Source organism: Balaenoptera acutorostrata, chromosome 16 (assembly GCF_949987535.1).
Source record: "Balaenoptera acutorostrata chromosome 16, mBalAcu1.1, whole genome shotgun sequence".
NCBI lineage: Eukaryota > Metazoa > Chordata > Mammalia > Artiodactyla > Balaenopteridae > Balaenoptera > Balaenoptera acutorostrata.
In genome coordinates, this window is record NC_080079.1 from 25,740,795 (window position 1) to 25,768,496 (window position 27,702).

Sequence of the window (27,702 nt, forward strand, 5' to 3'; positions counted from 1 at the left end):
GTGCCTAGAAGTGTCATACATTATTTTTTAACTCAAAATGTCCTTATTGATTTTTTTTTGCTTCTTAAAATGATACTCACTATAAAATAAAATTTAAAGCTAGAGAAAATTTTAATGAAGTACATAAAGTTCATGTGAAATGCTGTAAATCAGATAAAAACAATATCAGTGTTTAGATGAACATCCTTCCTAGTTTTTCTAACATGTTCCTAATATGAAGAAATATAGATATGCCTTATTTCTTTCTGTTTTTAATGTTTCTGGAATTAGGCTTACAGTCAATGTATACATTGAATATGGGGTTCCTTCTACATACTCCAAAAGAAACTGCTATTAGCATTCTAATGTCTTAAGATCATTTATGTCAAAACACACTATTTAATGTTTTATATAAATTAGATTATATATAAGATATATATGACTATATATACAATTTCTGTTTTACAATGAGATTAATAGCAATGACCATGGATCTTCATTATAACTTTGTATTCTCATATGCCATGCCATTGTAATTTATTTAACCACTTATATATTTATAAACATTTAGGTTATTTCCAACTTCCAGTACTATAAACAATATTACAATGAACAGCCTTATACAAAATGTATATATCTGTGCATTTGTTCCGTTTTTCTCTTTAGGATAAATTACTGGAAGTAAATACTAAGTCAAAGGATATAAACATTTCAAAATTTGATACACATTTCCAAACTTAATCTTTAGAAATTTGGTATGAATTTACACTCCTGCTAACAGCATATGAGGGTATCAGTATTTTAAATATTTGTCATTCTAGTAGTTAAGAAGTTATTTAAATTTGCTTCTTTTTTTCTGGTAACTAGTGATTTAGCATACTGACATATGTCTGCTGGTCATTTTTATACCTTCCATGAATGGCGTATTCTTTTTCTTTGCCACTTTTTCTCTTATAGTTTTGGTCTTTTCCTTATTAATTTGTATGAGTTCTTTATATATTAAGATATTAACTCCATTATTTGGAAAATTGCTATACAGTGTTAGTTTTTAGTTGGTCAAATATATCCGACTTTTAGAATGAGTTGTGATTTTCAGGTCTGTTTAAAGAAGTCACCCCCCACCAACTGTAAGCCCAGGATTGAAAGTATTCACCCATATTTTTTTATCATCTTCTTAAGTTTACCTATATTGTATTTAATAAAGTAAAATCCATCTAGAATTTATTTTAGTATTCTTCTCAGTTTCTGCTTTAAACACAGATTTAAACAAGCAATAAAGAAATGTTGCCATATGTTTCTTCTATATTACATGTGTTTTTACAACAGTCTAGCTGATGATTTTTTAAAAATCATTAAGCCCACTGAACCCATGTTGATCAACCTCTGTTCTGAGATTGTCAGAAATTAGGCAAAGAGAAACACCTCTCATCCTTGATCCTATCATCCTTGAAACGTCTGCAAATTTTTCTGCAGTTATAAATCCAAGTACAATGGAAATTCTTTTTTTTTTCTTGCACTGCAGCTAAAATAAGCCAGACCAGTACTGCTTGTGTGACCAAGGTATAATTATTTTTTATTATGAAAATAAAACTTTGCCCTTCTGTGATATGCTTAGCTTTCCTTACATCCCCTGCAGTGGTTAAGGACTGGGCAGAAGCTCTTTCAAAGAGAAGCCCAGGCCAAAAGACTTGGGATGCTTTGTCTTGGTAAGTCAGCAAGCTAGCGAGAGAGCACATGGTGACAGATGGCTGTGCTCTGAGTGCCTCTAACCACAGATCAGGCAATGGTCTCTGGTTGCAGGGTAGGAGTACAAGGCTGATTTTACATGTTAGCAGATATTGAGATCTTTGCACTTAACTTCCTGAGGACACCATTTTTAGGAGAGGTTAATACCCTTGAGATAGGGTAAGAGAAACGCTGACTACATTCTGCTGGGCTCATGTGTTACACTGACATTGCAGACAAGCAATTCCCACTGGAGTGTGGTGAGAGATTATTTCTAAGGGTGGAAGAAAAGTTTGGTCAGGGATTTGCCCAACCAGGCTATTGAAAATGTCATCTTCCAGTTCGGCTGAATGTAATGGCAATGTGCTAATTCACCTGTAATGCCCATATCTCTGTTCTACACTTTTACACTTCTCTTGCAGTGGATGATAGCACTGGAGTTATAAACTGCATCTGCTGGAAGAAATTGAATAATACCAAATCCTCATCAGGTAATTTTATTTGCCACGCTTCTTTACCTTTACAGCTAACCTGTAGATTTTACTCAGGGTAGCTCAGCAGAGCAGCTGTAGTACTAATTTTCACATTTATTCATTGGTGAATTACACTGATCAACTTGAAGCACTACACCCAGAACTTTGGCTGCTCTGCAAACTGATATTAGTGGGGAACCAGTTGCTTTTCTTGCTCTCATTTCTTTGGTGCTCACTTCCTCCTAAGCCTACAGGAATGTGAATAGGTTACTAGAAGTTTCAGCGTTTCATTTTTACCATGCCAGTTGTTCCACAAGTCAAGATAGTTTAGCCTAATTGCTGATCAGGTGAGAATCCCCTTGCTCTGGACATATCACTTGACCAAAGCTTTTTTGAAAGCTTTTGCCCTGACATGGTTGCCACTAACATCTATGCTTCCATGATCTAAATTTTCTGAAATCTCTAGCTTGTTCAAACAAATACGCCAGGAGTTCTAAGACTGATGAGAAGGTAAGATAGGAGTCCCTTGAAGTTAGCCATTAAATAATATAAACTAAAAAAGAACTTTAAAATAGTATATTGAACTCATTGACTATAACTGAAACAGCATTTGGAATTTCTTGAGTCTGTTTTAATAGTCCTTAGGTAGTTTTTTGAGTTGCATAAGTTCATAATATTAAAAATATTTATATTGTGCAATAGTGGTGATCATTTTTGGTTCTAGAGAAGCTATGGAAACTGGGGCCTTGTTTTTCTCTGTTTTATAGCATATGCATTATGATGCCATATACACTGGGGTTATTCAGTAAATATTACCTGCTCTGATATCTAACATCTACTATCTATGTCCTCCTGTTATACACGTGGTAAGAATGTGTAAAACTTGGAGTAGTTTCTTCTTTTTTTTTTTTTTGACATTACCTGTCAGAATCTCAACTTCCTACTTTGACTCTGCTGACCAGTAAGATGCTCCTTTGCTTAATTTTCTGATGTATTTATATTTAGAATTTGGCCATCACTTTCATATAACTTTGGTATTCCTATTTCCTAATTTGGGAACATCTATATCAGTGGTACTACTTAGCTTAGGAAGCTTTGTAGATTAGAAAAAACTTAAGGCAGACAACAGGTTTTTGTGCAGATATCTCAGAGGTAAGAAATAAACCTATAAGACAATCAGATATTTGAACTTTCATATACGTCCAGGGTATTAAAATTATTTTCAGATTTATGATTGTGGTATTGTCACGATCTTCAATCAGAAGGTGTAGTTTCAATATGCATACTTGTTTTAAACCAAGGGTCAGCGGACTTTTTCTGTACAGGGCCAGACAATAATTGTCTTCTGGTTTGTGGGCCATATGGTCTGCATCTCAACTATTCAACACTGCCATTGTTAACACCAAAGCAACTATAGACAGTACATAAACAAACAAGCATGGTTTTGTTCCAATAAAACTTTATTTACAAAAACAGATTGTGGGTAGATTTGGTCCATGGGCTGTAGCTTATCGACTGTTGTTTTCGACATTGTTTTAATTTTCCAAAATCAACTCTTTTTTTTAAAATAAATGGCAGCAGACATATTATATGACTCAGTAATTTTTTAGATAAAATGTCTATTAATACTGAAAGTGAGATTTTTAAAATATCTGTAAGTAGATGAATAGATGAACAGTCACAGTTGGTAGCCTTAATCAGAAATTGCTTTGAGAATAAAAAGTGAGGGTAAGGGTACAAGGAGAAAGCCTGAAAGTGATTCTCATCATGTTATCTATGAAGTGATATTTTAAAATTGTTCCCAGCTAGCCCATTCTCTCCTTTTAATTTAATTGCCCTCGGTTTTAAAACTTTCCACTGGAAAGTGGCCATTGAAGACTAATTTTTTTAAACAAAATTTAGTCTGAGTCAAAATCATGTTCTAGTCAGTTACAGTATAAAAATACAATATTAACTCCTATAAATGTCACACTGAATGTACCATTTGGACTTAGCTTATGAGAAAAGTTAAGAAAGCTTGGAGCTTAATATTAGAATTTTAAAGAGGATTTATCTTTCAGCGTGGAATAGGCTACTTAAAATGAAATTCTGTCAGCCTCCAACTATCTCATTATACTCATTAAATTACACAGCTTGAGCCCTTCTTTTGGCAGTTTGGTTCACCCTTCAAATGAAAGCTGAGCCTCTTTTTCTCAGACCAGCCCTCAGTCTGATCATTTCAGCAGTGCTATATGAAGCATTTATTATCACCTATAATGTCTGAATCATGGCAGTGAAATTTATAAATACTTTTAAAATTCAGCCTAAATGGAAGAGGACTTAGGGATAGGAACCCAGACAGAATAACCTTTTAAAAAGTAATACTTGGGTATTTTCTGAAGAAACCCAGTAAGTTGAGTAACATTAATACTGATTGTGTCTAGATTCCAAGCTATTGGTCACTGGTCTATGCAAAGTTCTCCGAGCTCCTTAGGTTGCTGTTTCCCTTACTATAGTCAGTGTGTTAAAAGTAATAATGCCTTTGCACATTACAGAGCCATGGTTATCTAAGTTGTATTAGATTAAGAAGCACAAAATTTGATCAATAGACCATTATTCATTCCATTATAGGAACCCTAGTATATGACAAAGCAGAAATAATACAACGGCAGGAAATAAGTAAGCATTTAACAAATGTTGTTGGCTCAAGTAGATAACAATATTAAAAAAGAGGTAACTGTGGTCACTGTCTTGCAACTTACATAAAATAACCCAAAGAAGATAGAGTTGTGTATTTATCACAATAAATATGGGGGTATCTATGTTAAGCTCTTATATGTTAAGCTGTTTTTTGTTTTTTGTTTTTTTTTGTTAAGCTGTTAAAGAAATGAAAGCTATCATTAGTGACAAGAGGGATAAACTAAAACATTTTTTTCAAACGTTCATGTATTAAAATGAAATCAAATAAACATAAAAAAGAAAGCAGTGGAATGGGGAGAGTGGATGTAATAAGCATAGCTGATAAAGCTTCCCTGCATTTTTTTCAGAAATGAACATAAAGTGTTCAAAAGAGATGAAGGGCTTATACATAAAGAAATGCAGAGAGCAGATCATCTTATATAAAAACACATGGTCTCTCTGGCAATTTAAAAGCAAAAATAAAACATTATAGAATCATTATGTATTTTTTAAGGTGTTAAAAATCCAAATGACTGAAGCCAGTATAGGAGCTGCAAGCCTACATACATTGCTGGTGACACCTTGTAAAAAGAGAATGGTTTGATTGGGGTTTTTTGGCAAACATTCTGATAATATGTAAGGAACTCTAAACCTGTTTGTACTTTTCTATCCAGTAATCCCCAATGAAAGACCCCAAAGAAAACAAAATTTTTGTCTTGAGGGCTTAATTGTTCATTTTCACAAGTAGCTGACATTTATTGAATGTTTCCTATAGATCTGGCATTGCGCTAAGCTCATGATGTAAGGGTTAACTAAGATCATACACAACAGCTCCATACGTGAGGGGACTGTTAAATCCGCATCATAACTGAGGAAACAGGCACAGCGAGGTTAAGCAGTCTGCCCAAGGTCACACAGCTAATAAGAAGTGACCTGACATTCAAGCCAGGTCTGTCTGACTCCCATTACCCAAGTGCTGACCTCTCAGCCCCATACAGTGCTAGTGATAAAAACCAAAATAAAAAATTATGAAAGAAGGAAGAAATATTTAACGAGACTAGCTAAACAAACTGTGGCATATGAACATGACAGAATGCTATTTTGTTATTTAAAATGCTGAGTTGTATAGATTCTGTGGATACGTATGTGTATTTGAAGTGATGCTAGACAGAAAAACAACACAAAATTGTTTACACACATGAGCTATAACCATGGAAAATATAAGTATACTCATGGGGCAGGCAGCAGAGAATAAAGGATAAGCAGGAAGGCTCTGGAGTCAGAGACTGCCAGGGTTTGAACTCCAGCTTTGTTGCTAACTAGTTGTTTTACTGTGGGCAAGTTGCTTGACCTCTCTGTGACTCAGTTTCCTCATCTGAAAAATGGGGCTAATAATAAATAAGAGTGGTTGTGAGGATTAGATGCACTGATAGGTTATAAAGTCCTTAGAACAGAGAGAGAGAGAGAGAAAGAGAAGGTTAGCCTAGCTACTCAACAAAGAAGAGTGAGAGAGATTAGGGTGTTGAGCACCTTGGTGGAAAATCAACCTCTGGCCAATTTGCCTTCCCCATAAACAACCACAAATGGAGACTCTTGGGCACCTTTCCCCTCTGGCCAGGCCTCTATCTCCCAGCAAGGACACTTTAAAGGGTTGTTTAGAGCTATTGCCACCAAACCCGGCTGAACTCACACAGAATTCGGCTCAGGCAGGCGTAGAGCCCTTTGCACAGGCAATGCAGGGGTAGGAGAGAAGACATTGGAACTCACCCACTGGGTTGTCAAGCCTTATGCCTTTTATCCAGTAGAGGATTTCGAAAGATTACGCAAATTTCCTACAGTAGAGCAACCAATCAGAAGTAGAATAAATAAATGTCTCATGTCTGTCTTACCGCAGACTCTCTCCCAAATGTGGTGGAGTGATTGTGTTATGCATTTCTCTCCTTCCTTCTGGCCCCAACAACTACAGCTGCTCCAAGTGCAAGAGAGCTGAGCTTAACCTCACAGCTTAAGAAGCTACAAGAGACCATTGCGCAGAGGACAAAGGTAGAAATTGGGGACATTATCCGGATCAGAGGTCACATCCGCATGTACAGAGGAGAGCGAGAAATTCATGCCACTGCTTATTGTAAGCACAAGATATCTCTGCCAAATTGGTTGGTATTCTGTGCGTGTGTCCAGTAAACTCATTTAGCGAAAAGTCGAACTTCTAAAAAGTTCAAATAGAAAGATTTAACTCTAATGAAGGAACAACATGCTTTCTTTAGAAAAGTAGCATTTCTTAATTTTATTTTGAAGAGAGGTAACTATAAATAAATTGGGAAAGAAAACAAGTGATTTATTGTATATGGCTGACAAATTTTATTCAATATTTGGACAACATAGTAGAGTCTCTGAGTGTGAATCCATTTAGGGAAGAGTGTTCATAGTCCTCAAAATGATGGAAATTTCTTGAACACCATTGAGTCCATTAACTTTGAAAGAAAACAGCTAATCAAAAGTGTGACAGTTCTCTGTCCTCTGAGTGGCGTCCTTTGCACCGCTCTGGCTGGTTTGCACTTGCAAATCTCAAGGAGAGCCCAGTTGTCCACCATGGTACCAGATCAGTGAACACACTCACGCGCTTTCCCTAGCCCTGGTCTACTCTGGCCATGCCTGTGTCACTTAGGGTATCGCATCCCCTCTCGCAGGATGACTGGGAACCATTCAGTGCATTTAGACTGTGATCCTGGGCATCCATGAAGAAGGAGACCCACCAAGTGCTCCGTTTGCTGTTGTCCTGGCAGCAATCTGGACATGGGAATGAACTAATCTCAGTGTAATTTCTGTGGTATGTTTTCCCCTGTGGCTTGTTAGATAAAGTGGATGATCCAGTGTGCAACATTCAAATCGCAAGGATGCTTGAGCTGCCCACCATCTACAGGAAAGTGTATGACCAGCCTTTCCGCAGCCCAGCCCTAGAAAAAGAAGAGACACTGAGGTAAGTTCTAGACTAAGACTGCCGAGGATGCGACCACAGCAATGAGGCCAACCAGTGGGATCCCAGATTCTGGGGTGGGCCTGGGTCCAAATCCTGAACCGTCCACTCACTCACTGTGGGGCTCCGGGCAAGGCTGTCTCCCTCTGGATGCCTCAGTGTCCTCACCTGTAAAGTGAAGGTGTTAATAGTGCAGGTGTTCTAAGGTTTGGTAAGGAAGATATATGTGTAATTGGAGTCTCTGAAGGAGTGGAGGGGGGAGCAGAGAAAAAATATTTGAAGAAATCATGGATGAAAATTTTCCAAGTTTGATGAGAACTGTAAACTCAGATCCAAGAAGCTCAATGAACCCCAAGGCAAGAAACCTGAAGAAAACTGCACCAAGGCACATCATAATCAAAGAAACAATACCAGTCGCTCTCAACCAGGGATGATTTTATTCTCTTTCAGGGATGGAAAAATAAACAGGAGGAGTAAGAATATATGTATATTTGTTACTATATGCCTCAAATAACTCAGAGGAGACAGAAATAATCATAGTGGCTGCCGGGGGGCGGGGTGGGAGGGGGACCGGAAGGAGGATAGAAAGGAGACTCTTCACCATGTACCCTTTCATTTTTTAAACATATTCAATATTTATAGATTACATATTCCAAAAAATTATATTAAAAAAACCCCAAACTGTAGACCTGTATAAAGTAAAAAGTGGAAGTTCTCCATTTTCCTGTCTCCCACCTCAGTACCATTCCCCAGAGGTTACCACTGTGCAGAGGTTGATGTGTGTATCCTGTTAGACGTTTTTCTTTGGTTGCATACACAAGCACGAATATCCACCCACGTATTTTGTGGGTTGTCATTTGCTTCCTTACAAAAATGGCACCGTCCCTTACATACTATTCTGCAGCTTGACTTTTTTCTAAATCTATCACGAATATCAGTTCCTGTAGTTCTGCCTCAACCACACAGTGTTCACTGGGTGAATTGCTCCTTATGTCAAAAACCTGCATCAGTATGGTATTGCACTTGCTAGCTGTTTCAGTTTTACATGCGTCCAAAAGGAACAAAAGTAATAGTTTTCTGCAGGCCTTGTTAAAACTTTCCCCCAGCAGCAATCCAGGCGCCCTGGACCTTGACAGTCTCACGTATCTGCTGAGTGAAAAAGTCAAAGAATTCCTTGTGGAGAACAGAGTGCAAACCTTTTACCAGCAGGAGTTGGAAACGGTGGAGTCCCTGCTGTCCCTGGCCAACCAGCCTGTGATTCACAGCGCCTGCTCCGGGCGAGTAAGTGCGGCATGCCCATGTGAGAATTCGAGGCCCCTGCCCCAAATCTGCAGCTGGAGGGTGTGGGTGGACATGACTGTGGCATTGAGACTCACAGGGTGTACCCGGGGTATAGAGGTTATGTTGATTCTATTCTGGAAAAGTCACTGACCACTGAGGATTTGAAAGGAGAATGGACATGCCCTTTTCCCCTCCTTAATCTCATAAAGCTTAATCTTCGGGTAGAAAAAAAAATAGTCTAAGGTTCATAGCACTTAGTACGCACTGAGATGGGTATTTAATGTCAGCAGGAACCAACTGAGGGGGAAATAGATGAGAAGAGCTAAAATTATCCTTCCAAGATTATTTTTTGATCAGCAAGATGATTCTTGAACTCGAACCAAGGTTTTTAATGACTTGTTCTGTCTTCTCCAGAATAAGGTTGATCTATCATGTCTTAGGAGTTTGAATAAAGATCAAGTTGTATTCAGTCTGGTTTATAAGTAAAAATTGCAGGGAATACTCAAGTAATGTTTTATTCATCCTAGAAAGAGCTGTCCTCATTTTTTAACACCCATAGTGTTAGAGGTGAACTTAAGTTGTTTGGTGTTTACTTATTTGCTTGGAATGAAGAATTATCTGAGACTTTGGTTTTAGGCTTTCCTTTTCATTGCAATTCCTTAGTTTTTTTGTTGCTGTAACACGACTCGTATTTATTTATTTCATTTATTCCACTGGGAATGATCTCTGCTTGAATGTCACCTTCTTGCCCTCCCTGACCTTCTGCTCTGATAGCCACCAGCTTCCTCACTGTGTTATCACTCTGTTTCCACATTTCGTGATAGCACTGGTATTTATTTGTTTGTGTGCCTATTCCGCCCCCCCCCCACCCCCGACAGAATTTAAGTTCTCTAAGAGCAGAGGCTTTGTCTGTCTCATTCTTTGCTCTCTAGAACAGGGCCTAGAACAGGGTTGGCATAAAGTATGCTCTCCACAATTATTTGTTGATTGAAGGAATGAATGGTTTTAAAAATTCAAATAGTCCGGGAGCTCCCTGGTGGTCCAGTGGTTAGGACTCGGTGCTTTCACTGCTTTCAGGGAACTAAGATCCTGCAAGCTGCGCGGCACAGCCAAAAAACAAAACGAGAAAACAAAAATAGATAAATAAAAAATAAAAATTCGAATAGTCCAGGAAACTGTCTAGTTTTTAAGTTTCCTTCCCATCCTCCTTCCTCCTCCCCTTTCTACAGAATCGAGCACCATTACTGGTCTCATGAGTATCCTTCTGGAGATAATCTGCATATATATACTAGAAGTAGTTGTATCGCCTTTTTTACACAAATGGTATCATACTAAACACTATATCTACCTAGGTTTTCATGGGACAGCATGTCTTATAGGTCCTTTCTTAGCCATACTTACATATTTGCCACTCTATAATAATCTTTTACTGTGTGTATCATAATTTCCTTAAGGGGTCTCTCCATTCCTGGACTGTTGAGATGTTTTCTAGTCTTTTGCCATTACCACCAGGGCTGCCATGAGTACCCTTGTGAGGTAACATGATTATTCTTTGTGATTCTGGTGGAACGGATTCCAGGTCCCTGTCCCGACCTGCTAAGCATGACCACTGCTTCTCAGTTTCGTTCGTGAACTTGATTATCTCTTCCTGTCACCAGGCTGTGTGCCCAGTGACCCGCAATTTCATACATGGAGATGAGGGATATTGTTTCAGGAAACACTGAGGTGGGGAGGGTCAGGACTGGCCGCTTTGTTCTGTGCCACCGTTGCTTCTGCCCAGTTGTAGCTCCCCAGCTGTCCACTGACAGCAGGAGTGACCTTCTTCCCATTTAATCATTTAGAGGAGGCTCAGTGCCAACTTGGCCTCCCAGGACTTCTGACCACTCTCTTGGCATGTTTAGAAGGAAACTTTGAAGCTTAGCAAAGACCACATTCTTCCTGTGAGCCAGCTCTTCTGCGATAATTAAGTAGGGAGAATTGAGGACTAAAAGGCCCCTCCATTCAGAACATTCCAGGGAGGACTTTTGGTGTGATATCTTTTTGAGAATGCTTAGAGCAGAAATTTGTGTCTGCCCGGTGCTATATGTTTAAAAAGAAATGAATATGGCAGTATATCTGTTTTGTCTTTGGAAACTACTTTTCCATCAGTTATGAATTATTCCCTCACATGGCTCTGGTTGGGGAGGTCAGTGTCATTAAGTTGAATTCTGTTTAATAGAGCCTGGGAGACCCAGGATGCTTTACAATGATGGTGAAACCTTAGATCCTTTGGCACTTTCTGTAGTCATACAGATGAAAGCTTAACAAAAAAAATCATTGTGATGGTGTCTTAGCTTAGAGGCTGGGGAGAGTGGGTTTGAATGTCTTCCCCCTTTCTTTTTTTCCACGGTGGCCCTTTTTAGCAAATCCAGGAACATGATAAGCAAACCTTGCAAAACCATTGTTTCTTTGACAGCTCGATAAATGCTGAGTTTGTTTGGGAATGAAGACTATATATATATTGCAGAGATCCACCCAGTTCCTGACCTGCCCCAAGGAGAGGCCCGCTAAGGCTCAGCCTGTTCGGCCGGTCACTGTTTTTGTTTCTGAACAGTTTCGGTTTCCTGAATGGGATGAGTCTGCCGTTGCTCTTTAGAAAAAGACAAGAAAGACACACATGTCAGGCCAGGAAAAGCTGCTAGCTAGAGGGACGATTGGAGGCTTTGTCCTTGAGACTGGGTCCTTATAACCAGCAGGGAATTATGTCCTGAGGTCAGCTGAGGCAAATGTTTTTGGAAAGGAAGCTTCACATACTGTTTATATTTACAGAGAGCCTTTTCGGCTGGGTCCTCCTTGTTCACAGCTGAAACTGCTTTTACTCTCCCAGGCCTCACACCCTGTCTTCCTGCTGCTTGATCTGACTGAAATCTGGGAGGAGGAACCGGGCTTTCTGTATGGTCTGAGGATAACCGAGAGTCATTTTTAATGACAGGAATAATCGTGCAACAACATTTCTAGTCAGTTTCCAATTTATTTCTATATTGGTAAGAGACATAATAAACCCGCCCCTTAGGATCCTTATATTAAATTGACCAGAGAAGACGAATCTCCTTAGAATTATGAAGATGAAGTAGTTATAAAGTCATGTAGGGGAGCCTGTGTTGGGTAGAGCGTTCTTTTCCTAAGTGAGAGCACTCACGTATGAAATTAAAAACAGCTTTGCCTCAAGCCCCCCTGAATAAAAAGATATGTGGCTGAGGATCGCTGGGTGAGGTGTTTATTCTAAACACACCCAGATAGCTTTTCTGCCCGTGGGAGTCATCAAATATTTCTCAACTTATTCTCCCTTCAGAGAATGGGTGCTGTCATAACCTCGAGTGCTTGTCAACTCTCAGGCCCTCCTGTTCTACTGGCCAGGTTCTCCAGGCCTGTTCTGTTGAGGAAAAACCTAGGCTATTAATTAAGAATGTTAGTCTCTCCTGTTCAGCTCAGGAGAGCACATTTGTGAAACATCACCAATCTGTTAGATTCAAACAGCGCCTGTCTGGGAGGCCTCTTCTAGAAAGCGAAGGTTTCTTTTGGGATGGAATTGTCAATACTTGAGGCCATTTGGGAGTTCCTTTCCTCTCCCTGTCACTTTGTGGGAATGTCATCAGCAAATCTCAGGCCCGCTCTCTGTTTCAGCATCTGTGGGTGCTGCCCCAGACAGCCTCCATAAGGGCCTTCCATTAGAGGAGTAGGACTGTGCCTTCAAACACTCTTTTGGAAGCTTTGCCACGTTTCTTTGGCACTCTGATCTTGATATATTTCTGTCACATTATAAATGGATCTGTACCTTGAAGGACAGTTATTACTTACCACTTCCTTTGTTTTAGGAATGAACTGAAAATCCCTAATGGAATAATTAGAAGGATACCGCCTACCTATATGGGGTATTTCCCCTGATTGCACACATATTTTCTCCATCACCCACTATATGTCAGGGAACAGGTGGCTGAGATGAGTCCCCAACTCAAGAAGCACACAGTCTAGTTAACCATGGTAGGACATAGCTGAAAACCTGGCCTCCTTGAAATAAGAAGTAGGATGACCTGGTAACCTCTCTAGGCAAACTTGACTCTTAGAGAAGGGAAGGGATACTGAAATTGAGGAGAGAGCAAAGTGACAGCAGCAGAGGGTCCTTCCTCATGGTGTTCTTGCTTCCCCTAGGGCCCTGTCCACCTTCAGCCCATGGCCCCTCCCCTTTGACAGATCTCTGCACAGCTGTTTGTCTCCACTGCCCTCCATTTAAAATAAGGAGTTTATTTAATACTCTCTATGTGCTGGAATCCCCAACTTATTATTTCAATGTGTGTAAAATTCTTTGATGCCTGTAGGAAGAAGTTGTATATATGGCCACAATTTTAATGAAAAAAGTGAGCCAGTAGGTATAGAATTTTTGGCTCTGTATAAAAAATAAATCAAAGATTGTCATTTTGATATTTCCATTTTATATCATTGAGTTAAATGAAGTAAACAAACAAAAAATCATAACGAAGGTGTGGAACAGTTATCGAGTGTGATTCTGCCAGAGCAAACTTCCCAGTCCTCCTTAAATACCATCCTGCTAGGCCCGTGCATACCTGAATCTTTTTGACTCAGCAGATAAAAAGCCTGTTGGGTGAATTTATAACCAGTTGGTCTAGGGAGTTGCCCTCAAGTGCTGTAAGATGGGACTTATTTCTTTTCTTCTTTTTTTTTTTTTTCCTTTTTTTCTTCCTACAGGTGGATTTTAAGAATGACACCACTTCCAAGGCAATTCATAGTATATTTAGGAATGCTATAAAGCTGCTGCAGGAAAAAGGACTTGTTTTCCAGAAAGATGGTGGTTTTGATAACCTATTCTATGTAAGAGACCTGCAACTTAATTTTTTTTCCTTAGCTTCAATTGCAAATATATTTATTACTTAGGATTGTTTACTTACTGTTTTTTAAAAATCAATCATCATGAGGTACATAAAGTAAGGAGTGAAAGTCGCCCCTTATCTTTCCTCAAGCTACCGCTTTTAACAGTACAGCCTTCTGCACCCATATAAATATATGCTCCTGTTACCAAAAAAATGTGATCATCCTCTAAATCAGGATTTCTCAACTTCAGCACCGTTTGAGCCGGATGATTCTGTGCTGTGGGGTGCTGTCCTTTGCGTTGTAGGGTGTTTGGCATATCCTTGGCCTTCACCTACTAGATGCCGGTAGCAGCACCCCCAATTATGGCAACCTAAACGTCTCCAGACATTGCCAAGTGTCCCCTGGCACAGTTGAGAACCACTGCTCTAAATAGTGCTCAGCAACTTTTTGGGATACCGAAATAGCACATCACAGTCATCTTTCCATATTAGTCCTTATAAATCTATCTCATTCTTTTTGACACCTGCATGATGGTTTTCCATATTGTGGGAAACTTGCCATAAATTGTTTAACCACTTATCTCTGATGGACATTTATATTGTTTCCAACCCTTGTCCTCACATATAGTGTTGCTGTGTCTGTTTTTTTGTGGACTTATGTAAGTATTTCCGTAAGATTGACTCTTAAAAGAGGAATTGCTGGAGTAAAGGGCATGTACCTTTAAGCTTTTGATTGCCTCCTCCAAAGGTGGTACCAATTAACATCCCCACCAGGGGTACAAGTGCTTGCCTACCTCATACTTTGAGTTAAAAGTTCACCTCTCACTGCCTACCTTTAATATTGGAGGAACCAAGCTGATGCTGATGTTGTTATCGATATTGATGTCCACTTTAGTAGCATAGATGTAGCTTCAGCTGCGAGCGATTCTCCTGAAGACAGATCAGAACTCTGAGAGATCCCAGAAGCCTCATTCTTTACAAGCATGATTCCTGAGGGAAAGCTTTCCTTAACAGGACATTTTCTTGATGTTGATTAACTCTAGTGATTCCCCATTTTAGAACATTTTAAAAAATTAAGATATGTTTTAAATACTATTTAAATAACGTCTGAAAAGGGTATTCCATTCCGTATAAGGGTGAGGGCAGCCCACCCCCTCCCAGGATGGGCAGGCCTGGTGGGAGTTGGTTGCTTCTTGTGGGGTTGGAGAAGCTCATGCTGGGCAACTCACCCTAACACCCTCCCACCCCCACCCACACCCTCACATCCCCCCCCACCGGGAGGCTCTGCGTGGCCTCCTGGGTCAGTAGGAAGCCGCTCTTCCTGAGGAACAGCAGACCGTGGGCAGCAGTCCAGGGATGAGGTGTGGCAGGGCTGGGGCACTTCCTCCTGTGAATCAGTCTGAGCTGGAATGGGGTGATCCAGCTCTAATAGCTCTGTTTTCCTCAGCAGAGCCACCCCCCTTCTCTGACTTCACTCCCCCCTCTACCTCAACCCTGGCTCCTAGGTTTCTGTTTTCCTGAGGGCATTGCCTCGGGGACATAGTTATCTTCTCTCTGTATAGTGCTTTCCAGCTTTCAGCAGCTCTCCCACATCACCTTACTTAATCTTCCCAACACCCTGTAAGTCCAGAGAAGGGCCCTTATCAGAATCCCCATTCTTAAATCTGCTCGTTCCAAGTCCGTCAGTCCAAGGAGCATTCCTGACATATGTGTTTTTTTGCGTACTTTTTTTTTTCTCCTTCCGTTCTTCCTTTTTTCCCCTTCCTTTCTTCCTCTTTTTTCCTTTCTTTCTCTTTGATTTTAGATTTACTGTTGAACATGAAGATGAAACCCATTTGATGGCTGCTTCCCTCTTACCAGAGCTGGCTGAGAAAGGAACCTTGGTTATGTTTGCCTTTGAGAACTGACAGTGTTTCCATTTATAAGCTAGATTTACTCTCTTGCTAGCTTTGCCTTACAGTTTTATTTCTTTTGTTTTTTTCCCTATGGTTGGGTGAAGGAATGTGAAACCCAAGACAGAAAAGAAGAAACACAAGAGGAAAGAGTCCTCGGGTTTGATCACTTGTGCCTCCCTCAAGAATATAATGAATAAGAGAAATTTTATGAATGTGTTATGAATATTTAAGAAGAAAGTTGCTCCTTGAAAGCAAGGGATTCCAGCTTTTCTTTCTATCATGGCCCCAGTAAACCACCTCCCGAGGGAATATGCCTGTGGGTGGACTTCAGAGCAGTGAGCTACTTAGGGACAGAACTGGTTTGACAACTGGCCAGGTATCAAAAACGACACTTATTGTTGGTGTAGGGATGAGGATTGTTATGAAATCTTTAGAAACTATCCTAAAGACTAATTTGGGAGTCTGGATGACACAACCTCTGTTTTACTTAACATTTCTTTCCGAACTGTTTTTCCTATTTAGGTAACCAGAGAAGACAAAGAATTGCACAGAAAGATCCACCAGATCATTCAAGAAGACTGCCAGAAACCAAATCGTAAGTGGTGTAATGTACATGTGTCTCGGTGCCCTGGAGGGGGCTGTTCCCTCCCGGAGAGCACTAGATGGAGAGTCAGGAAGCCTGGGACTTTTCCCAGTAACAACTTGGAAGCATGACTGGTCAAGATACCTGCCCTCTCTGAGCCTCAAGACTCCTCCTTTCTAAAGTGAGCGTTAGCCTTGCACAGTTGTTATGACATGGGCCACACGTAAGAGTCAACCTTGGAGCTTTTTTGAACATACAACACTCAGGTCCCACCCCTAGGGATTCTGATTCACTAGGGGCTGGGATGGGGGCTAGACAGGTGAGCTCCTCAAGTGATTCTGATACAGCAAGGTAAGCTGTTAGGCTAGGACTTTTTAACATCCTTCTGGTTTTGTGTCCTCTGTAATTTGTGTTATTTCTTGTTCTACTCTTCCTTCTTGTCTCTGAACCGAAACCTGACATTTTCCTCTCTTCTAACATCAAGCCCTTCAAGGTTGGGAGGAATGGTTCTAGACATTACAGTTTGTGAACAGTGTAATTCAGTCTTCTTGAAACCTGATAATTTGCAAAAGAAATGGTTGAGAAAATAGTTGGTTTTAGTGGAGTTAGGTCAGCCCCTAGTGGTTAGAAACTCAAATTGTAGATAGTCTGACAACAGACATTACCATTTTCATAATAGTTATAGAAAGAGAAGAAAGCATTAGTCCTATGTTTAAATCCTGTGTAAAGGTGACTTTTCAAAGTCTACCTTTTGCAAACATGTGCTATTAACTCTTAAAGGTGACTTTTCAAAGTCTACCTTTTGCAAACATGTGCTATTAACAAATGTTGGCATATGTCAACAAATGACGCCAGAAGAAAAGTGGAAAGGCTTGTTAATGAGCACAGGCCTCCTCATTCTGCTTTCTTCCTCTCCTGGGAGGTCCACCTCGAGTCCTTAAAGCCCATATGTCCCTGGGGCCTGGACCTGTTCCAGGCTGAGTCAGCAGGTGGAGCTGGACCAGATCTCCAGCCCTGGTGTTTGTGGTATGCAGCCCTACTTAGCTTTTAAGGACCCATGAAGTCTCCTCCCAGAGTGGTGTGACAACAGCTCTTAAAATAAACTGAAAGCAATCTATTATTTTAATGCAAGGTTTCTAACTATTGTTCACTTCATTCAGAACAAGAAGGATAAATATCCTTTAGTTGGGGGAAAAACCACCTGTCCACAATTTAAGGAGCTTTTTAGAGCTGTGAAATGTGGGATTCTTCAACCAAGAAGGGATGAGAGGAGAGGCTGGTCCCCAGGTGACATTCCTGCCCTCATGCAAGTCCCACGCCATCTGGCTAGATTCTTATTTTGATGTGTATTAGGAACAGGGTGGATTAAAGTAATCCTAGGGCCTGCTGAAGCAAATGAAAGCAATTCACACTTCATTTCTTAGGAAAACCAAACAGCCTTGGTGACCTGAGGGTCTATAAAGTGGCAGGTTTTATATCCACTTCTAACCCACAGGCCAGCTCCTGCTTTGGTGAGTGTGTGTGTCAAGGTGGACAGGCTCTGCTACTCAGTCTGTAAATGGGAGCCGCTAAAAGACATAAGCCAATTCCCTGGAACTAGTAAACTCCCAGGAGACAAATTCTGGAGCATGAGTAACTGAGAATACCAGTAAACATACCTTGTAGGAACTGTCAGAGTCTGTTGCAACCACCCCTTTTCATAAGAAATATCTATGACATTAAAAAATTATTGTGAGTAATGTATGCACAGGGTAAAAAGTCAAAAAGTACAAAAACACACACAGAAAAAGTGAGACTCCCTCCCAACACTGAGCCCCAGGCTCTGTTCCCCTTTCCAAAGGCAGTGGATGTTACTAGTTTCTTGCATATCCTTCTAGAGATGTTATGTGCACTTATAAGCATGTTTGTATAGTTTATCCTTTCTAAAAAACATAAGTAAAGCTTAGCATACAATACTCAGTGTTTTATACCTTGTATTTTAAATCTAACATTGGCTTCTAGCGGTCATTCAGCAACAGTATGTGTAAAAGTACCTGTCTTTTTAATGGCTGCACAGTATTCCACTATATGTATTGATAGATATTCGACCATTTATGTAATTATTCCTACTGAACCTTTAGTTTGTTTCTAACCTTTCAGTACGAAACATAGCATTGAGTTTTCCTTGGCAGGATGATTCATAGGAGAACTTAAAACCTTTAGTCACTTATGAATATTTCAGCAGAGGGTAAACCTACAATAATGAAAGGATTATAAACATGGGCCAGTTTTAAGTCCCTAAAGCACTGATACAGGGTTTGTCTGAAGATGGGCCGTATGGCATAGTTGTGAAGAGCTGGGCTCTGAAGCCACTTGCTTGGGTTTAAATCCAAGCTCTGGCACTTTGTAGCCGTGTGGCCTTGAGCAAGTCTGTGCCTCAGTTTCTTCACATGCAAAGCAGGGATAATAATTGTACCTACATCGTGGGTTGTTATGAGGATGAAATAAATTGGTGTTTTATGAAACTCTTAGGAATATGGCAGAGTAAGAACACCAAGAATCCTTCCCTCCACTTAGACAACAATTGCATCTGTCTGATGTAGCTGTTTTGGAACTCTGGAGTCTATCAAGGCTAGCAACTTCCAGAGGAAGGTTTGGACAATAAATTGGGGTTAATTTCAGTCAATTTTCAGATCTTAGTAGCAGCTACTCATCCCCTATCCCCAGCTACATGGCAGGAGGCTGTGCATGTGTTTCTGGAGCAGCTTGTACAGAGCTTGTGGGAGCTAGCAGGGGCAAAAAGGACCCAGTCCTCCATGTATCAGGGATTTGTGCTCTGATCACCAATTGCTGCTTCTGATCACAGAGGTACAGGCAGAGAGGTGGGTGGCCATTGTTGTACCTCCTCCCGTTGTTGTAAGCTCCTCACCCAACAGCTGAAGTGACCTCCAGGGGATTTAAAAGACTGGCACTCTTTTTTTTTTTAAACCCCTTCATTTCTCTTTTTTACCCCTTTTGGAGCCAGAAAAGAAAGTCTAGAACATTCAAAAGCAACTGCATATATGGGGAAAATTAGAAAGCAACCACACATGCCTAGGGAAAGGCACAGGCTCAGAAATAGACCTGAGAAGACCTTAGGTTTCCATCTCAGGCTGCTCCTTGGCACAGAGACAGCCTACAACAACCAAAAAATAAAAATAAAAACAATAACAAAAAGCAGCAAACACCACAGAAGGTGAAGAATCTAATCTCCAGAGTTACCACATTATTAGATTCAAATGTCCAGTTTTCAACTAAAAACGAAAGACATTCAAAGAGACAGGAAACTATGGCCCATTCAAAGGAAAAAAAAACAACAGAAACTGTCCCTGAAAAAGACCTGATGGCAGATTTATTACCCAAAGACTTTGAAACAGTTGTCTTAAAGATGCTCAAGAAAATGATGGGTGAACAAAATAGAAAATATCAATAAAGAGATACAAAAACTAAAAAGAAACCAAAAAGAAATTCTGAAAAGTACAGTAACTGAAGTGAAAAGTTTACCAGTGATTCAAAGGCAGATTTGAGCAGGAAGAATCTGAAGAAAAGTGAACAGAACCTAAAGAACCTGTGGGACATCATCAAATGGACCAACATATGCATTGTGGGAGTCCCAGAAGAAGAGAGAAAGGGGCAGAGAGAATATTTGAAGAAATAATGGCTGAAAACGTCCCTAATAGGATGAAGGACATGAATATAAACATCCAAGAAGCTCAGTGAACTCCAATTAAGATGAACTCAAAGAGACCACACCAAGACACATTATAATCAAATTTTTGAGAGTCAAAAACAAAGAAAGAATCTTGAAAGCTACAAGAGAAAAACAACTTGTCACATCAGTAAGATGATCAGATTTCTTATCTGAAACTTTGGAGGCTGGAAGGCAGTAGGCTGATATATTCAAAATGCTAAAAGAAAAAAAAACCTGTAAACCAAGAATCTTAGGAGCCTAATACATTTAAGAGAATTATTAGTCTGTGTTCTTGGGCACAGTGTATAAAGTTGTGGTTTTGTGATATCAACAACTGAAAGGGGTGGGGACAGAGCTGCAAAGGAGAAGGAACAGAGGTTTTATATTATTGAAGTTAAACTAGAATAAATTCAAATTAGAGTGTTATAACTATAGGATGCTAAATGTAATCCCTGTGGTAACCACAAAAAAAAATAGCTCTAGAATATACACAAAAGGAAAATTTAAACATTTCACTATTAAAAAAATCAACTAAACATAAAAGAAGACAGTAATGCAGGAATTCAGGGACCAAAAGCTATAAGGCATATAGAAAACAAATAGCAAAATGACAGAGGTAAGTCCCTCTTATCAGTAATTAGGTTAAATGTAAATGGATTGAACTCTCCAATCAAAAGACAGAGATTGGCAGAATGGATTGAAAAAAAAAACCCAAGAACTCCAACTATATGCCAACTACAAGAAACTCAGTTTAGATCCAAAAGCACAGGAAGGTTGAAAGTGAAAGGACAGAAAAATATATCCCATGCAAATAGTAACCAAAAGAGAACAGGGGCAGTTATACTAATATCAGACAAAATAAACTTTAAATCAAAAATGTTGCAAGAGGGCTTCCTTGGTGGCGCAGTGGTTAAGAATCTGCCTGCCAATGCAGGGGACACGGGTTCGATCCCTGGTCCGGGAAGATCCCACATGCCGTGGAGCAACTAAGCCCGTGCGCCACAACTACTGAGCCTGCGCTCTAGAGCCCACAAGCCACAACTACTGAGCCTGCAAGCCACAACTACTGAGCCCACGTGCCACAACTACTGAAGCCCACGCGGCTAGAGCCCATGCTCCGCAACAAGAGAAGCCATGACAATGAGAAGCTCGCACACCCCAACGAAGAGTAGCCCCCGCTCACCGCAACTAGAGAAAGCCCGCGCACAGCAACGAAGACCCAACACAGCCAATAAATAAATTAATTAATTAAAAAGAAAAATGTTGCAGGAGACAAAGAAGGACATTATATATTAATAAAAGGTTCAGTACAGCCAGAAGACATAGTAATTTTAAACATTTTGTACCTAATGACAGACCGTCAAAATATATGAAGCAAAAACTGATGGAATTGAAAGAAGTAAATGGTTCTATGATAATAGTTGGAGATTTCAGTATCCCACTGTCAATAATGGATACAACAACTAGACAGAAGATAAGGAAATAGAGGACTTAAATAACACAATAAATCAGCTAGATCTAACAGACGCACACAGAAGACTACCTGACAACAGCATACATACAGCATACAACTTGTACGTGGGACCTTTTCCAGGATAGACCACTAATTAAGTCTCAATAGATTTTAAAAGGTAGATATCATACAAAGTATCTTCTCTGACCAGCATCTTCTGAAGTTAAAAGTCAATAACAGAAGTAAAACTGAAAAATTAACAAATCTGTGGGAATTAACACACTGTTCACCAGTAGACTAAAGAAGAAATCATATGGGAAATTAGAAAATACTTAGAGATGAATGAAAACAAAAGCACAAAGTACCAAAACTTCTAGGACACAGAAGAGCTTTGTATGAAGGGGAACTTTATAGCTAAGAACACTTACATAACTTTACAATTTAAGGAACTAGAAAAAGAAGAAGAAAGTAACTCAAAGCTAGCAGAAGGAAGGAAATGATAAAGATTAGAGCACAAATAAATGAAATAGAGAATAGAAAAACAATAGAGAAAATCATTGAAACCAGAAGTTGGTTCTTTGAAAAGATCCCTAAAATTGCCAAACATTTAGCTAGGTAGACTAAGAAAAAAGAGAGAAAACTCCAGTTACTAAAATCAGAAATGAAAATGAGGACATTAGTACTGATCCTACAGAAATAAAAAGGATTATAACAAAGTACTGTAAACAATTGTACGCCAACAAATTGGATAACCAGGTGAAGTGGAAATTCCTAGAAACACAAAACCTACCAAGACTAAATCCTGAAGAAATAGAAAATCTGAATAGATACATAGTAAGGAGATTGAATCAATAATCAAAAATCTCCCAACAAAGAAAAGCCTTGGACCTGATGGCTTCACTGGTGAATTCCAAACTTTTAAAGAACTAACACCAGTCCTTCTCCCCACGTGAATGGAAGGTCACTTTGTGAACAGCCTTACCAGACAGCCCTCGGACGGCAGAATGGCCTTTGTGAAGAAGTAGTTTAAGGCCTTTGGGGCAGTCAGCATTGCTGACCACATACGCCTGTAAGTCACCTTGAGCCCTGAGCCTGAGCACCCAGGTCTTAAAAGAACTAAGATCACAAGCCGAGCAGTGCGGAAATTCCCAGTGCTTCCTCTCTGCCGTGTGCAAGCCCAGTTTGGTTGGAGTCTTTCACCGTCCATCGCCAACCGTTCCTCTCAGGAAGAGTCAAAGCTTCTTCAGAGCAGGGACGAGGTTATGTGCATCTTCTTAGGTTATGGATATGACGATAGAATCATAGTAATTCTCCATGGAAGAAGCCCCCACCGTGGGTCTCCTTTCACCCACACAACCACGAGTGAAGTGGGTGCTTTTCTTCCCATTTAACAGATGAGGACGCGGACTGAGAGACCTGGACCACTTTGCCCCAGTCATAGAGCCAGCATTTTTATTCAGGTCCTTTGGACTCCAGAGTCAGCTCTCTGCACTCTGTACTTGCTCCTCCTTGCTCAGCGCTGCACATGTAGTAGGTGTTCAGGAAATCTTGATCGAATGAATGTTGAAGAAATAGCCTGGAAATGTGGAGACCAGGGGAGGTGGCGAGTTTCCCAACAGTAACCCAGTCGGGTGGAATAATGAGCTGACTAGCCACCAGAGGTCAGAATTTGCAAGTCTTTGTTAGCCCAGGACCACTGCCTGTGAGCATCCCTGACCCTTAGCGCTGGGAAGGACCTCAGAGGTGCCCCCCAGCCCCACTCCCCATGGGTCAGAAAACTGAGGCTTAAAGATGCAGTGACTTGCCCAAAGCCACAAAGGTGCACAGAATCCCAACCATGCTTTGCCCATCACCACAACCCCTCTTTGAGGACTTTCCTGGAGCCTAAAGCATTTTATCATCTGAAAACAACATTCAGTGACTGCAGAGCACTAGTGGGCCAGATGCTGGGGATACGGTGGTGAGAGGCCTGGCCCTGTCAATGGGGCTTTGGTGGAAACTGAGGAGGGTTTGTTTCCAGGAATGAGGTTTGTCTTTGACTCGATGTTACAAATAAATTTTACATCATCACCTAGTAAATTATGTAATTTTATTATAAATTTTATTTCAACTATACATATACATATATAGTTGAATATAAAGTTTCTCAATATTTATCGTACCTAAAATGCAATACATTCTGTAATCTCATACTCTAGTCTGTTTGGTAAGAAAAGAATGCTAACCACAACCCACTAAATTGATTTCATGATCCTCTAATGGTCCTAACTTCAATGTGAATACCACTACTCCAAATCATTGGTTTCAACTAGGAGAGCGGTCACTCGTCCTGAACTGCTACAAATGGTCTCATTTGTTTTGGATAGAGGGTGAGAGGTTCCTAGAATACAGCCGTCACAGGCAGACTTTTTGGAAGCCTAGGCAGAGATGAGTGAGAACAGGCCAAAGGTCACCACCGCAGTCCCACCGTCCAGGATTTACAGAAGGAATCTGGAGGCTGCTGCAAGCCGGCTCTGCTGTCAGCTGCAAGAGGGCTCTGCTGTCAGCCACAAGAGGGCTCCCGCCTGGGAAGCTAGGGGGTTAGAACTGAATGCATGCGCTCGTACTCGTACGTGTAACTTCATTAGAGAAAAAAGCCTATCAAGCACTAAATCCCCACTGGGTTATGAGTATAAAATTATTGATTGGGAATCCTGGAAGGTTGAAGGCCTGCATCCCCGAGCAGTGGTCCATGGCACAGACCTGAGAACCAGTGTTTTGGTTCGTTCTCACTGATAAGCTAGGCCAGTGCGTCTCCTGCTTTAATGTGCATAAGAATCATCTGGGGCTCTTATTAAGCTGCAGGTTCTGATCCAGGAAATATGAAGAAGGACTTCCATTTAGAGGAAAGGACAGGAGAGAGAGAGGAGGGTCTGACAGGTGTGTCCAAGCTTAGCCAACTCCCTTTTTCCTGCAGACGTGGAGAAGGGCTGCCACTTCCTGCACATCCTGGCCTGTGCTCACCTGAGCCTCAGCCCAGGCCTGAGTGAAACTGTGCTGCGGCAGGTGCTGGAGCTCTTGGAGGACCAGAGTGACATCGTCAGCACCACAGAGAACTACTACACTGCGTTCTGAGGAGAGGCCGGCAGGCAGCACGAGTGGAGCGGGGGAGGAGGAGAAAACAGGTGGCGTTCACTCCCGGGCTCTGATCTTAACATCGTGCTGAGGCTTATAGGTCTGGTGACAATTATCTCATAATAAACTATGAAATATGGTAATTTGAAGAATGGAATTTGGCATGAATTCTGGAGGCTGCCTTCTGCCTGCTGTATCCTGGGATAAAAGACTTATCTCAGCCATGACATACAAGAAAACCCTCCTCATTGGCCTCCTGGCTGGACCAAGCATCACTCACAGAGCAGAAGAGGAAGAAACAGTGTTGATAGCTGAACTGGTTGGAGGCTCTGTTGCGGTAAGGGGGCATCCCGTGGAAAAGGCGCTTGTACTGCGGGAGCTGAAGAGCATACAGATCACCAGTTCAGACACTTTTTAAAACTTCAGACTATCAGGTACTTTCTTGGTGTATCTTGATGGTTAAGAACCTGGTGTAGAGGACTAGTTCTCCCTGGATGAGTGTCGCTGACCTACAGTTTCTGTGGGTCAAACACTAGTGATGGGTCCGGAGTCTTGGGTTGAATTCTGTCTACAGAGCAACGCATCGATGGGAATAAACAGGATCCAAGGCATGGCTCCGTATTTGTCATTTTCCTTATTTTCCTTCTGAATCAAAAGGTGTTTCAGTACATTTCCCTGTGCTTGAGGACACTGTGACTAAATCCATTGTCCCTTAATACCCTGAAGTTCTTGGCAGAGGCTGCTGACCAATTACTTGGCAGTGGTAGATGTTATCGTCAAGGTTACCATTGAACGTGCAGGACGTCCTGACACCATCCAAACACTCGGTATTTGCCCAGACAGGTGATGGGTCATGCTTTTGCTCGGAATGACAAGGTAAAGGGAAAAAATCTGAGGTATGTAATAGGCTTGTTCTTACAGGACGATGACAAATCCAGCCAGCGAAAAGAAAGTTCGGAGAAAGATTTGGCATTAATTACAGTCATTTCACAAAAGGCACATCTGCCTTTGGCTGCTGCATTTGCACTTGATGTAATAAGCTTTTAGTGGCTCTGCTGGAGAGCCTGCAGGCCTGGCACGTTGTTCTGCTCTGTGTGGAAATGGAGTGGCTTTGCACTTAGAGATGGGCTGTAGCTCCATATGTCAGACCAAAAGCTAGTACCGACAGATTGCTTCCTGTCTTGGACTTTTCTGACTTGACCTAAACCTCTGTGCCTGGTTGCTAACAGCGATTACCCAGAAAGCTGCCCCGTGTTGAGAAGGGTCCCTGTAGAACAGAGTTTACCTGGAATGACATCCCAGTAGTTCTTCCGTAAGGTCGGCAGCTGATCCACATTGAACACACCTCAGGTGACTGGAGCTGCCGGGAAGGAGTCTTGCATCAGAACATAAAAAGGGCATATCCTTGCCCACAGCCACCCCACTTCTAGGGTTTATCCCGAGGAGATGAGCACATAGGTGGGAGAGGATGAATGCACATGATGCCCATTGCTGTGTAATTTAAAATTCTGTAATTGGGAAAAATATTTATCTACGGAGGAAAATTAATTTTGGTGATGTACACTATGAAATACTATGCAGCCATGAATTTAATGGAGCAGACAGATATTTTCACCATGGAGCAGTATTCCCAGTAGATTTAGTGGGAAGAAAATTGAGTTTTAGTGGGAAGAAAATTGAGATCTGTTTATATTATACCACTGATCTGAAACTACCTGTGTGTGTACGTATATATCTAAACAGAGAGCGTGTTTCTGCATATCCACCTGTATAAATGTAGTGTGTCTACACGTACGTACAGTTGACCGCTCCACTCCTAGGGTTTGGTCCCAGGCCTCTTTTCTGTTTAGCTTGCTCCCATGGGGATCTCAACCAGTCTCAGATCATCTGTACGCTGACAAACTCCCCAGTTTACATCCAGTTCGGACCTCTGCGAACTTCTGACCTACACCCAGCCTTCTGCTGAAAGTTCCACTTAGGTGCCCAACAGACATGACAAACATAAGATGCCCAAAGCCAGGCCCCCAACCACCTCTGACCCCACATGTGCTGCTTCTGAAGTTTTCCCTGATTCAGGAAAAGGCAGCTCCTTTTTTCAAGCTGCTCAGGCCAAACCCGTGGACTCCTTTTCTCTCACGTCCCACATCTGACCTGCGGACGATGGCGGCAGCATCTCCCTCCTCCACCGCCACCACCTGGAGTATTGTGGGGCCTCCTACTGCCCTCCCTGCTCCCCTGGCCCCTCTTCAGTTCACTGTCAGCACAGCTTGACTCAGACTCTGCCGTCCTCTGCTTCCGGCACCTGAGGCAGCACAGTGTCACCAGGGCTCTGCTCCGCAGGGCCTCCCCTCCTGCCATTTCCCCTTCACCTCTGCTCAGCTTCTCAGGCCCTGCTGTTCCTCACACACACCAGGGACATTCCTGACTCAGGGCCTTTGGACTTGCTGTTTCCTCTGCCTGGAATGTTCTTCACCTGGATAACCATGTGGTGGGCTTCCCCCTCCCCTCCTTTGGGTCATTCCTTGAGTGTCACCTTTTCAGTGAGGCCTGCCCCGATCCCTCTTTTGCTGATTGCAGCCAACCCCTTCTCCCTCCTCCCCAGAACTCCACAGTACTTATTTTTCTCCACATTCCTTGTCACCGTGGAACACGCTCTGTATGTTTCTTACTTACCCTGCTTATTATTCAATATTTATTCTCCCCAATAGAAAAAATGCTCCATGAGGGCAGGACTTTTTCTCTTTTGTTTCCTGCTGTGCCCCAGCACCTAGAACAGTGCCTGGTACATCTTCCAAGCAATCCCACTTCTATATGTGTGTCTGGCTGCCCTCCACCTGCGAATAGCTGCCTGTCTTTCCTGGGGGACTTTCTCCAATGTCTTGGAAGGCTGTTCAGGCTGGAAGTACTCAGAATTAACACCCACCAGGGGCAGCCTCAGCCAGTAGGACCCGGGGTATAAATACTTCTGCTCCCTCACCCTTCCATTGAGATAT

At 41.4% G+C, this 27,702-nt stretch overlaps 1 protein-coding gene across 4 annotated transcripts in view; it reads left to right on the forward strand.

Moving 5' to 3' along the window:
- STN1 (STN1 subunit of CST complex) overlaps positions 1-25,320 on the forward strand; it is a 36,796-nt gene extending 11,476 nt beyond the window's left edge. For 2 of the 4 annotated variants that reach the window (XM_007187205.2, XM_007187207.2), the window contains 7 exons: positions 2,127-2,195; positions 6,802-6,960; positions 7,689-7,812; positions 8,916-9,090; positions 13,834-13,956; positions 16,373-16,445; positions 24,552-25,320. In XM_007187205.2, coding sequence (XP_007187267.1) covers positions 2,127-2,195; positions 6,802-6,960; positions 7,689-7,812; positions 8,916-9,090; positions 13,834-13,956; positions 16,373-16,445; positions 24,552-24,709 — 881 coding nt within the window. In that variant the 3' untranslated portion in view covers positions 24,710-25,320. The remainder of the gene's footprint in view (positions 1-2,126; positions 2,196-6,801; positions 6,961-7,688; positions 7,813-8,915; positions 9,091-13,833; positions 13,957-16,372; positions 16,446-24,551) is intronic. The other 2 variants (XM_007187206.2, XM_007187208.2) reach the window with 2 other exon arrangements.
- The last annotated feature ends 2,382 nt before the right edge of the window (positions 25,321-27,702 follow it).